Source organism: Neofelis nebulosa, chromosome 18 (assembly GCF_028018385.1).
Source record: "Neofelis nebulosa isolate mNeoNeb1 chromosome 18, mNeoNeb1.pri, whole genome shotgun sequence".
Lineage (NCBI taxonomy): Eukaryota > Metazoa > Chordata > Mammalia > Carnivora > Felidae > Neofelis > Neofelis nebulosa.
This window is the reverse complement of record NC_080799.1, coordinates 150,741-163,878: the sequence shown is the minus strand read 5'-3', so window position 1 is coordinate 163,878 and position 13,138 is coordinate 150,741. Positions and strand designations below refer to the sequence as shown.

At 58.7% G+C, this 13,138-nt stretch overlaps 1 protein-coding gene across 1 annotated transcript in view; it reads right to left on the bottom strand.

Annotated features, from left to right (window-relative positions):
* Positions 1–13,138, bottom strand: part of FAM20C (FAM20C golgi associated secretory pathway kinase) — a 47,352-nt gene that overhangs the window by 23,076 nt on the left and 11,138 nt on the right. Inside the window, exon 3 of the mRNA XM_058709856.1 lies at positions 9,730–9,808. Within this exon, the coding sequence (XP_058565839.1) occupies positions 9,730–9,808 (79 nt within the window). The remainder of the gene's footprint in view (positions 1–9,729; positions 9,809–13,138) is intronic.

The window sequence follows — 13,138 nt, the reverse complement described above, 5'->3', positions numbered from 1 at the left end:
GGGGGAGGCCGATGCCGTCAGCAGGCTGCTCTGGGGACGTCCAGCAGTGCGCGGCTGGGACCCTCGCCTCCCTCCTTCCTCCCTGCCAGGACCCTAGACCCCGCTGCCCCGTGCTCTCAGGGACGTCCTCCACACCTGCCCACATTGGTCTGGGAGCTTCCTCAGAAGGGGATCAGATTGTAGCCCCCATCACAGCACATCCACTGAAGTCCCGGCCCCGGTGCCCAGAGTCCCTCCCCACACACACCCTGGGTCCCAGCCACCCCGAATCGTCCTTCCGTGGTGCCTCTGTTGGCCAACGCCTTCTCGTCTGCTGAAGCTCAGATCACAAGATCTGCCCCATCCCCAGCCGTGTGGAGAAGGCTGCTCCTGGCTAAGCCCCGTGATGCACCTGCCCCGCTGCCCGTGGGCTCTTCTCCTGTCCCGCTTCCCCCGCTGTGGCACTCAGGGAGCCCCACGGGAAATGAGCTGACCGCCGTAAAACCTCGCTTTCTTGTCGGGGTGCTCTTGAGGGTCGGCAGGGAGCCCCGGTGCCCTGAGGCAGCACCACACTACCCCGGTGCGCAAAGCCGCACTCGGCTCCTGTCACAGGGAGGCCAGCAGGGCGTGCCTGCTCGGGTCTTCAGCCTACCCTGCCCATCCCTGGCCTCTCCATACCTGTGTGGGCCACCGGCCTCAGACAGGACCACAGGTGGCCCGTTGCTAGAATGTTCTGTCCTAGACCTTCACGTGTCTGGTGCTCACCTTACGGCTTACACACCCCTACTGCCACGTGGCCCGGAGCCGCACCCGCATGCGGGCGACGCTCTGCCAGTTCCCCGGGGGGAGGAACCTACACACAGCAGGGGAGAGGCCTGTCGCCAAATCGTCTCTGCCGCGTTGCTCAGCCGGAACCCTCTCGGGATGATGTGGCCTCTGAAATGTTCGTGTCCTCCCCGCTAGAACTTAGGCTCCCTGCCAGGCTGGACCTTATTGCTCTTGTTCAGGGCCCTGCAGTAGGCACCAAGTAGTAAGTCGGCCGTAAGCCGGGCCAGTGGGGGTGCAGAACAAGGATGGGCCCAATCACCAGGACTCATAAGGGGTCTACAGCAGAGACAGGGACTCATAAGGGGTCTACAGCAGAGACAGGGGCTCTAGCAGCTTCTGGGGGGGGTGGGTCACGGTCTGACCCATGAAGCTGGCTGGGCTGCCCACTTGGGAGGGTGCTGGCACTCCTGGAAGCCAGTCAGGAGGAGGGTGGGAAGCGGGCTCGCAGATTGGCCCACGCTAAGCACAGACACAAAGCGGTCCTTGTTCACCTCCGGTCAGGCCCAGGTCTCTGCTGGCTCCACACCCAGTGGCTGGCTATTGGGCAATCAGTTTGCCTTAGGGGCCCGGGTCAGGGCACCGGTGGAGAGAAAATATGAATTATTTATCAAGAGAATGACAAATCCTTGGAAACTCTGCTAAGTGCCCGCTCACTGGTCCTCAGAATCTTTTAATTTCCCCAAGCCTTAGTATGTAAGGCAGTGCCTCGAAGTCCTTCTGCACCCAAGAAGAACTCCTATTCATCCTGCAAAACCCAGCTCGAAGGTCTTCTCCCAAGGTTGTTTGGCAGCCAAGACTCCTCCTTTCTTGCCCTCCCACCTTGTACGGCCTCACCAGTGGTCCTGCGTGAGTCTGTGCTTAGGTCTGTCCATAAGCCAATCTGAGCTCTCACCCCTGGGAACTGTTCTGGCCCCGTGCCAGGCACCCAGCACAGCGAGCACAGGACGGGACAAGACCACAGGTTCTCCTGGGATCAGTGAATCATTCTCAGGAGCATCTGTTTTCAGAACTGCACTTGCTGTTCACACAGCCCGGTGCCCACCGCCGGGTCTCTGGGCTTTGACTGTGTTGGATGCCAGCAGTGTCTCACCTGCCCACCAGAGCCTTCCCAGGTCACCTCTGGGCCTCAGGACAGCAGCGTGCGTGGAGGAAGCCTGTGGCCCGAGTAGGGTCAGCCTCGGCACTGCCCGGTGGGGACCACGGACAGCCTACCGCAGCCTCCCTGCCCGCGCAGGCCTGTGGGACAGGGGAAAGCCAGCAGCTCCCAGCTGCCTCTCTGCATCAGGCAGCCGCCACACGGACATCACTTCAGGAATTCCTGCCCCACAGCGGCCCCAAGGCAGGGCACCCCTGCCAGCTGAGGAGCTCAGGCTCTCCGGGGGCCTCACCCCACATCCAGACAGGGGCCCAGTGAGGGCCAGGGGCTGCTCAGGGCCTACCCAGAGTTCAGGAAAATGTCCCTGAGGCGGGTGCCTGTCTGGGAGTTTGGCCCCTGGTCAGACACTGGTCATGTGGGGGGCCTGCAGGTTAATGGGGGGTGGTGGTCGCTCAGTGGTCTCCAGCGTGTGGCTCCCTGCGTGGCCCCACAGCCTCTTGGGCCCTCAGCTTGTGGGGCAGGCAGCTGCCCTGCGCCCAGGGCAGGGCCAAGGTCACGGGGAGCGGGCCTTCAGACCAAGGTCGTAATCACAGAGGGGACTCTGCTCGCCTGCTGGTGCCTCCTGCTCTCAGGATACACTCTGCCTGGTGGACCACGCTTGGTCAGAGCGGGAGGGAGGCTCGGGGCTCTGCGTGTAGAGATACTGCCTCAGCCGGAACATTCTTGTGCAGCTGCCTCTGTGCATACATCTCGACTGCTCGGAATTCCTGGGCCTCAAACAGCCGTTTGAGGATGGTTTCTCTGGGTTACACACACACACACGCACGTACACGTTTCCATTCTTTGCAGAGACAAACAGATGGCCAGTTTGCAAGCCCTGCAGCACCCACAGGACACACGGTTGAGGCCTCCAGCCACTGGGCCAAGGCTTGGCCGTGCAGAGAACAGGTAACTCAAGGCGGACAAGACATCTGGACTGGAGGCCCTTCTCTGTGCCCCATAAACACAGATAAACAGCAAACAGGAGACGAATCGGAGTATTTAGGCCTCTTCCCCATGTGCGGTGCCTCCGGAAATCTGCCGGCTGGGAGACGTAGCAGACCCCAGCCCCAGCAAGGTGGGTCCCACCACAGCCCTGCCTCAGCCTGATGACGCTTGAAGGGCCGGGACCTGGCATCCGGGAGCCTGGACCACAGCCCTGGCCGGCTGCCCTCCCCCCGTTGATATTTAAACCCTCTGGATCCTCAGTTTCCTCCTTGAGGGGGAGTTGGCAATACAAATAAAGCCTACTTCTGTGGTTGGAAAGGTCAGAGGACTTGGTGCGAGTGACAAAGCTGTCAGCTATCCATCACCTGCTCCTTCACTGGCCAGAGCAGCGACCGAACAACCCTGATAGATGTGCAAAGAGGAGGAAGTCCGAGGGTCAGAACCCACACGGCAGCCTTGGACACATGTTCTTTCTGCATCCACGTGGAGACGCGAAAGCGAAGGGGGAAGAGAAGCAGGTGCGTGCTCCCCCAGCACAGGGGCGGTCACCACCGACGAGTGTCACGGAGCTGTGCGCACACAGTTGGCCCCGATGCTATCCATTGATTCTCCCCAACCCAGGGAGCCTCCTGCCCTCCTAGGCAAGGGGAGCAGGGACCCGAGGCCCAGACCTTGGGATCAACATGTTCACTGCCTGTGACCTCTCCAGGTCGTGTGGACAACCTCTCGCCTGCCCGTTAGTCCCCAGCACAGCTCCCACAGCGAGCAGAGACATCAGTGTCCAGCCCAGGCACCAGGCTCCACCCTGGGAACCTCGCCCTGGGTTATAGACCGCTGTATGGCCTCCGGATGGCTCTGGCAGGACCTCTTACAGCCAAACACAGCCCCACCCTGTGACCAAGCACTTCATTCCGTACCCCCAAAACAGGGTCCTCCAAAAACACAAGCATGGGCACAGCAGCATAGAGTTCCACGCACAGAAGGACAAGGGATGGCTGTCTATGTGCAGGAATTGGGTTTTACAAACACTTACAATATTTGCTCTTGGTCTAATCTAATCTCTCAACACATAGAAAATGAGGTCCCAAGATACTTGGAGGGCAAATTCACGAACAGTGAGGATGAAGACTTTAGTACCCTTGTCAACCACGGCACTGAGAAGGGTGTTGTTGGTGAACAAGGAGACTGTGCTTATCTGGGTGCCCAAACGGGTTGGACTGTGCCCCAAAAAGATATGTTGAAGTCCTAACCCTGAAACCTGAGAACCTCCCACGTTCTGGCCCTGGGACCCGCGAACCTCCCGCGTTCTGGCCCTGGGACCCGTGAACCTCCCGCGTCCTGGCCCTGGGACCCGCGAACCTCCCACGTCCTGGCCCTGGGACCCGCAAATGTTCTGAGTCCTGGCCCTGGGACCCGCGAACCTCTCGCGTCCTGGCGCTGGGACCCGCGAACCTCCCGCGTCCTGGCCCTGGGACCCGCGAACCTCCGGCGTCCTGGCCCTGGGACCCGTGAACCTCCCGCGTCCTGACCCTGGGACCCGCAAACTTCCCACATATTGACCTTGGGACCCACGAACATACTAGTCCTGACCCTGGGACCCGCGAACCTCCCGCATCCTGGCCTTGGGACCCGCAAATGTTCTGGGTCCTGACCCTGGGATCCACGAACCTGACCTTACTTGGAAGTAGGGACTCTGCGGACGTGATGGTTAATATGAGGTCACGCTGGAGCAGGGTGGGCCACAGAGGAGGTCCCTTCTGAAAGCCCTCCAGCCGCCTGCCCTGTACTAGCCAGCCCCGGTCATACTCAAAGGTGAGGGGAGCTTGTCTGCCCCTGTCTGCGCCGTCTGCCCACCTGATTCGCTTTGTGCACAGGCACCACCCGTGAGCCAGGCCCCCATCCTGGGGCCGCACTGCCGGAGCACTCTGCTCTCTGTCCCATCTGAGTGTCGGGACGGCGGAGTCCGCACAGAGTGTGGGTCTGAGGCACGAGGCCAGGCCCAGAGGCTCGGTGGGCATGTGTGGGATGGCTGTGAATGTTTGTGCTGGGGGGTGGTCACAGCCCGTGTCATGGGCCAGCCCGGAAGGCTCCTTTTCGAGAGGCAGGTTGAAGTTCGTCGCCACGAGCCATACTCTCTGGAACGTCCAACTGAGTCCACCCACTGTGGCCAAGCCACCGGCTTCTTGCAGCCGCCTGTGGGGCACATGGTGCCTGTGGCCACGCCTGCTTGCTCTGCGGACGCACCGGCCTCGCGGACCTCAGCCACACACCTCGCCGCTGACGTAGCGTATGTGTTGTTTCCACCTTCACCCGTAAATGCTACGCTGAAAGCACAGCCACAGCCTCCACCAAGTAGACAAACAGAACACAAGCCTTGGGCTGCAGGGGCACCTGGGGGGCTCAGTCCGTCAGTCATCCGACTCCTGCTTTTGGCTCAGGTCATGACCTCACGGTTTGTGAGTTTGAGCCGCGTGCCTGTCTCTGTGCTGACCGTGAGGAGCCTGCTTGGGATTCTCTCTCCTGTCTGCTCCTCCCTAGCGCGTGCGCTCTCTCTCTCTCTCAAAACGATAAATAAACTGAAAAACGAAAACAAACGTTTCCTTTGTGCTTCAAAGGACACCACACACGTGATGAGGGTCTTGTGCTCAAAATACATACAGAATGCTTACAACTTCCTAATGAAGAGACAACCCCCCTGGAAAATGGCAGATTTGAGTAGACATTCCTCCAGAAAAGATACACAAATGGCCAACAAGGACGTGTCAAGATGCTCAACATCATTAGTCATCAGGAAAATGTGGGGCTAAACCACCAGGAGACAGACACCACACCGCAGGGGGGCCGGGATCTAAGAGACAGATAATAACAGCCACTGGCCAGGATGCAGGGTTGCCGCGGATATAAGGGGGGCGGCTCCCGTGGGAAACAGTCTGGCGGTCTCTCCAACAGGTCAGTTCAGTTGTTAGAAGATCCAGCAACTCCGCTCCTACGTGTGGACCCAAGAGACACGAAAACACATGTCCATGCAAAAATCTGTCCGTGAGTATTCCTGGCGGCAATATTCACAACGACCCCAAACTGGAACCAGCCCCGATGCCGTTAACAGGTGGAAGCACGAATAAAATGTGGCCTAGCCCCACGATGCAGTATCGTTCGGCCCAGAAAGGAGCGGGGCGCTGGCACCTGCCACAGTATGGGTCATCCCGGAGGACGCGGTGCTCGGCAAAAGAAGCTGGTCACGTTTATGTGTGATTCTACTGGGAGGAAACTCCAGAATTGGTAAATCCCGGAGACCGAAGATGGATTGCTGGCGTCTGGGCCTACAGGGTGGGCGAGGGGGACCCGGGGATTGACGGCAACACTGCATGGGGTTCTTCCTAGAGTCACCAAAAGGTTCCGAAGTGGATTGTGGTGATGGATGCTCATTTCTGTGAATGCAGTAAAAGCTGCTGAGTCGTAGGCTTTAAGTGAGTGAACTGTACGATACGTGAATTACATCTTGCCCCTAACTTGTTAGAAACCTTACTTTAACCCGAAAGCAAGAATGTCCAGAAACTCGTGAGCTAATGTGCTAGGGGTGTGTTTTTCAGTGACTTTTAAAAATGCGTAATGCTAAACTTTAAGTGGTCCTCCCCATGCACAGAAACCACACTTTGCAGGACCCCCCAGTCTCCACCCCCATCTCACCAGCCACCCTCTTCTAGAGCCTCGTAACTTATATCCTTCAAGATCTTGGAGGAAAAGTACTCCCATATAATTAATTCATAATATTGTACTGACAACTTACAAAACTTTCAGGAGTTCAGAGAAGAAAGTTTTTCTTAAAAAGAACTATTAATCATGGATTTTAGTTTTTTAATGCTATGGTCAGAAACCACAGCTGTTTTCATATTCAGACCACAGCCACTGGGGACAGGAATGGCATGTGCAGCCTCCTGGGGTCCTGGGCCTGGGCCCCAGGGTCCTCAGGGGAGTGGAGGCTGCTGGCAACAGGACCACAGTCAATGCCAGGCTCAGGGCACGGTCAGCGGAGGGGAGTCCGGATGCCAGGAAATGCCTGGATCCGACCCAGCAGAGCAGCAAGAGGATGGGACGAGAGGGGGGCAACACCATCAGCTTGTAACCCCTGCCCTGTGCCCACCGTGCCCGGCCAGTCCTCTGCCTAGGACCACGCTGTGTGCAGGGGAAGGGGCCTGGCTCACCTCAGGATGCCCACCATGGCTCTGGCAGTCTAGCTGGCAGGTCATGGGCATACACTCTCCCTTTCTGGCCTCATTTTCCCCAGTTGCCTAGAGATTCTCAACCCTGTTTCCATGGCTTCAGCCTGGCCTCAACATCCCCACTGGCCTTTGCTGAGCACTGGTAGAAACCCTGTCCCAGATGGTCCATGTGTGGCCTCAGCCTTCAGATGCCAAACAGGTAGGACCAGACATCCCTCCTGCTATAAACAGGCTGGGTGCTGAGAATTCAGGAGAAAAGGGGCAGACGTCAGCTATGTGAGCTTTCCGGGGACCCACGAGCCTGGCTGTCCTACCCTGCCAGACCGCTGTATTCCTCCATGACCCTGGAGGTGATGGTGGCCACCATGGAGGAGGAACCCCGGGGGAGGCTGGGAAGGAGTGGCTTGGGGAGGCCATAGTGGAGGCCGGAAGGGGGTGAAGTTAGGGGAGGGGAGACCTGGAAGAGGAGGAGGCTGGGCTGGGGCAGGGCCGGGGGAGGCCGGGAGAGGCCAGAGAAGGGAAGGCTAGGAGGAGGGGAAGCCCAGGGGAGAGGGAGGCCGGGGTGGGGGCGGAGGCCAGGCCCCCTGGACTTTTGGCTCGACCTCAGGCAGTCTATACGACTTCTCCAAGTCCTGGTTCCCTCATCTTTCCTGTAACTCACAAAGGCATTTTGAAGACACAACAACAAGTGTGTGGCCCCGTGGCACAGAGCCTGGCCCAGGAAATGCCAGGATGGCTGTGCCTGCACAGAGCAGCCACTCAGGCAATGCCACCAATGCTGCTGTGTTTCCGCCCACACTGGGCGTCCTGACCGCAGGCATTCGCACAGGTCACTCCATGGAGGGACAGGAAGGGCACCGTTGTGACATTAAGGGACCTGCAAGTAGCCATTCTACTTCAGCTCCCTGTGAGAGGCTGCGACCTCTCAACTGTATCCCCTCAGCAGAGGGGCTGAAACCGTGAAGAAGCCCAAGGAGGGTGGAAAGTTTCACAAGGAACCCACGCCTGCTCCAGGCCTCATCTCCTTCCCGAATGTTCCACGAGAAGCCCATACCCACTCCAGGCCTCAGTCCCCTCCAGAATGTTCCACGAGGAGCCCGTGCCTGCCCCCAGGCTGCATACCCTCTAGCTGTCTCACCCCAGTCATCCCTCGTGAGTCGGGGATACATGAACCATGCTGGTTGTCCACACACCTGCCTCCAGCCGTCCTCCTGAGACAGCCAAGCCCGTTAATGGCTCCCTCTTCTATACGATTCTCCTGACAGAGGTGCGAACTTCCCTTCCTGCAGCCACAGGGAAGGAGGTGCTGTGCTCACGGACCCTCGACACAGTCAGGGGTGGCATCAGCACTCCTCAGCATGGGGCATGCCCGCTGTATCCCAGCAGCCCCAGGCCTTCGCCCTCCCCTGGTGCCTTCGTCTTGCCTGTGTGAATAAGGTCCCACCTGCTCCAGGCAGCCCCAGACCACAGACGGGCCAAGCGGATCCTCGGGGAAGCCCCCAGCAGGACATCTGGCCCAAGGAATGACAGCAAGGGTCCCAGAAGCACCCTGACACAAAATCATACCTTCGGTCACAAGTTACACGCTAGCAGCTCTGTTTTCTTTGGCCCGAAAGGTATTTGGAATGCTTCTCAATTAGTTACCATCATTCTCAACATTTGGAAATCAAGCAGAAGAGATGTTCCAGCTTATTCCGAAAATCGTGTATCGGGACAAATGGCCACGGTCTGGTGAACAAAAGACAGCTTCCCTTCGTCCCACCACCCCCCAGAGCGGCAGGCTCACGCAACTCGCACGGTCCTTGTGGGCACTCGGGTGCAACACACCCTTGCCGGTGCACAGACAGCCTTGTTGGGCTAACAGAAGGTGGCAGAGCAACCTCGGACCACATGGGTCACCAGAGTGGACGTCAAAAGCACGATGCTCCTTGTGAATTTTCCGGGGATGGCCTGGATGCCAAGTATCCCTTCTCCACCATTCCCACAAATTTTCGTGTGCCAACGGGTACCCTAATGTTTATTTTGGTAGCATGCTTTCTGCTTTATTTGGAGCAGGAAACTACAGGTGAGGGGTCAATCCAGCCCCCTGTTAGTTTTATAAATAAAGCTTTATTGGCACACAGCCACGCTCTGTTTACTTACACGTTGTTTGGCCGCTTTGGGGCTAGGACAGCAGAGTCGATTAGTGGACACACAGACCATACAGCCTGCAAAACCTAAACTATCTATTGGCTGGCCCTTTATAAAAAAGTTTGCTGACCCCCAAGGCAGGCAGGAGAGGCAAAAGTCACCTGCTTTAGGGGCATTCTTTGCTGTCCATATTCGGGCTCCTTGTTTAAAACACTTATGCTCCCTGGGGTAGAAATGATCTGCCAGTGGATGAAGGTGGAGAGAGGGAGGACTGGGGAGGCCAGGAAGGGGAGCGGGTCAGGGTACCGGACCCTTGTGCTGCCCGCTTGCCTTGATGGGGAGAAAGCCCCGAGCAGTCACCCCTAGTTCACCCGAAACACCTCTGGGAGGAAACACTGCATTTTCCGCTAGAAACTTGGCGCCTGCGTGTTCCAGCACAGACCGTCCCCACACCTGGCACCCTAGTCCCAACCAGCCCCCAGTACTTACTTCATGGGTTTGAACAGTGCTTGCCCATAATTCTGGAATGTCATGATGAGCTTGAGCTGCGTGCCCCCCGACTTCATGGCTGCAGGAGAGAGGGAAAGAGACACGGGGTCACTTGCTGCCCTCAGCTCGTCCCTCTGTGGGTAAGTGAGCAGCTCCCACCCTGGTCCCGAGGCTCCGCCTGGGCCTCTGGATGTGGTTGCGGGCTCCATCTGTCTGGGAGGTCTGGGGTTTCCTGCACTGACAGTAATACACATCCCACCTTGATATTTAGGTGCTGGGTCTGCAGGGGGGGGGGTGCGGGTGGGCGGAATCTCCCAGGCAGTCTGACCCATAGACAAAGGGAATGGCTTCTAGAAAGGATGGCCAGGTATAGGTACCTGCCAGCCACGCCTCCCTCCCCCAGACACCTGCATGACCTCATCACACACCCACCCACCCACACCTACACACCACTGCTTTCTGGGGTTCTGTTGGAAGCCTGAGCAGGGCTAGTCTGAGACCCTGACGACCCCTTGGCTGGAAGCAGCTCATTCATTATAGGGGCCTTCCGGGGGGGCTCCCGATGGACATGGCTCCAGAAGCATCATTATGGTTTCCCAGATGCTGCACCAGCTCAGAAGTCTAAAGATTCCCTGAAAAGACCCACTCTTCCCCAGACTGCGGTTCTCTCTTATGGATGGGGCTAAAGGAAGGGAAACAGGGGTTTCCATAAGATGTGGGGTAGGAGGCTGGGCTTGGCCTATGGCCACCGCAGGAGCTGGGTGGGCTGGCCCACCCCATCATCTATGTGGCAAGGGCCAGACCACGTGAAACAGGTCACACCGAGGGCCTCCTGTATCCGTACCAGGCACCAGCTCTGCTTCTGTCTGTCACAGGCGGGAGTCAGTGATGAGCACATTTCCAGCCTAGAGCAAGCTTGTGCACCCGCCCATCCCAGCGGGTGGGAGGGAGGTGGCTTGGGCACCTGGCTGTGTGGCAGTTCTTTGCCAGCAGGGAGGGAGTGGTCGGCACAAGACAGCAGAACAGCCAGGAACCAGGTAGATACCGCCCCCCACTATGTAGTGGGGCCGGCTACATGGGTGGAGGGTGCAAGCCAGGGGAAGGAGGCTGAGGCAGCCACAGCAGATGATGGTGCTTTGTATGACAGAGGTGGGGAAAATGGAAAAATTAAAGAAATATCTGGGGGGTCCAAGGAATCATTTAGTGGAGTAGGTGTGGGGTATGGAGGTGAGAGAGGAACCTAGGATGACTCCTGGATTCCAGGGGGTCAGCGAATGGGTGGGGAAGAATGTGCATGGAAATGAAGATCAAGGCCAGGTGACTACAGGGTAACTGAGGGGCACCATACTGGGGGTGAGCCATACTGAAGGGCGCCATACTGGAGGGCTCCATACTGGAGGGTGCCATACTGGAGGGGTGCTGTACTGGGGGGGGCATACTGGAGGGTGCCATACTGGAGGGCAGCATTCTGGAGGAGTGCCATACTGGGGGGGGGCATTCTGGAGGGCTCCATACTGGAGGGGTGCCATACTGGAGGGCACCATACTAGAGGGGTGCTATACTGGAGGGTGCCATACTTGGGGGGGCATACTGGAGGGCACCATACTGGAGTATAGCACCATACTGGAGGGGAGCTATACTGGGGGGGGCATACTGGAGGGCACCATACTGGAGGGTGCAATACTGGGGGGTACATATTGGAGGGTGCCATACTGGAGGGTGCCATACTGGAGGGGTGCTATCCTGGGGGGGCATACTGGAGGGTGTCATACTGGAGGGGTGCCATACTGGAGGGGTGCTATGGGGGGGCACACTGGAGGGTGACATACTGGGGGGGCATACTGGAGGGCGCCATACTGGAGGGCATCATACTGGAGGGGTGCTATACTGGGGCAGGCATACTGGAGGGCGTCATACTGGAGGGGTGCCATACTGGAGGGCGCCATACTGGAGGGGTGCTATTGGGGGGGCACACTGGAGGGTGACATACTGTGGGGGCATACTGGAGGGTGCCATACTGGGGGGACATAGTGGAAGGCGTCATACTGGAGGGTGGTATGGGGGGGAGGCACACTGGAGGGCGCCATACTGGAGGTCTCCATACTGGAGGGCGCCATACTGGAGGGGTGCTATACTGGAGGGTGCCATACTTGGGGGGGCATACTGGAGGGCGCCATACTGGAGGGCACCATACTGGAGGGTGCCGTACTAGGGGGCGCATACTGGACGGTGCCATACTGGAGGGCGCCATACTGGAGGGGTGCTATACTGGAGGGTGCCATACTTTGGGGGGCATACTGGAGGGCGCCATACTGGGGGGAGACATAGTGGAGGGCGCCATACTGGAGGGCGTCATACTGGAGGGGTGCCATACTGGGGGGGGCATACTGGAGGGCGCGATACTGGAGGGTGCCATACTGGAGGTTGCCATACCGGGGGGGGGGCATACTGGAGGGCGTCATACTGAAGGGTGCCATACTGGGGGAGACATAGTGGAGGGCGTCATACTGGGGGGAGACATAGTGGAGGGCGCCATACTGGAGGGCGTCATACTGGAGGGGTGACATACTGTGGGGGCATACTGGAGGGCGCCATACTGGAGGGCGCCATACTGGAGGGGTGCCATACTGGGGGGGGCATACTGGAGGGCGCGATACTGGAGGGTGCCATACTGGAGGTTGCCATACCGGGGGGGGGGGCATACTGGAGGGCGTCATACTGAAGGGTGCCATACTGGGGGAGACATAGTGGAGGGCGTCATACTGGGGGGAGACATAGTGGAGGGCGCCATACTGGAGGGCGTCATACTGGAGGGGTGACATACTGTGGGGGCATACTGGAGGGCGCGATACTGGAGGGCGTCATACTGGAGGGGTGCCATACTGGGGGGGGGCATACTGGAGGGCGCGATACTGGAGGGTGCCATACTGGAGGTTGCCATACCGGGGGGGGGGGGCATACTGGAGGGCGTCATACTGAAGGGTGCCATACTGGGGGAGACATAGTGGAGGGCGTCATACTGGGGGGAGACATAGTGGAGGGCGCCATACTGGAGGGCGTCATACTGGAGGGGTGACATACTGTGGGGGCATACTGGAGGGCGCGATACTGGAGGGCGCCATACTGGAGGTTGCCATACTGGGGGGGGGGCATACTGGAGGGCGTCATACTGGAGGGTGCCATACTGGGGGAGACATAGTGGAGGGCGTCATACTGGAGGGCGCCATACTGGAGGGGTGCTATACTGGAGGGTGCCATACTTTGGGGGGCATACTGGAGGGCGCCATACTGGGGGGAGACATAGTGGAGGGCGCCATACTGGAGGGCGTCATACTGGAGGGGTGCTATACTGGAGGGATGCTATACTGGGGGGCTTTGGTGTGGAGGAGCCCTGAGGCTGGAGTCTGTG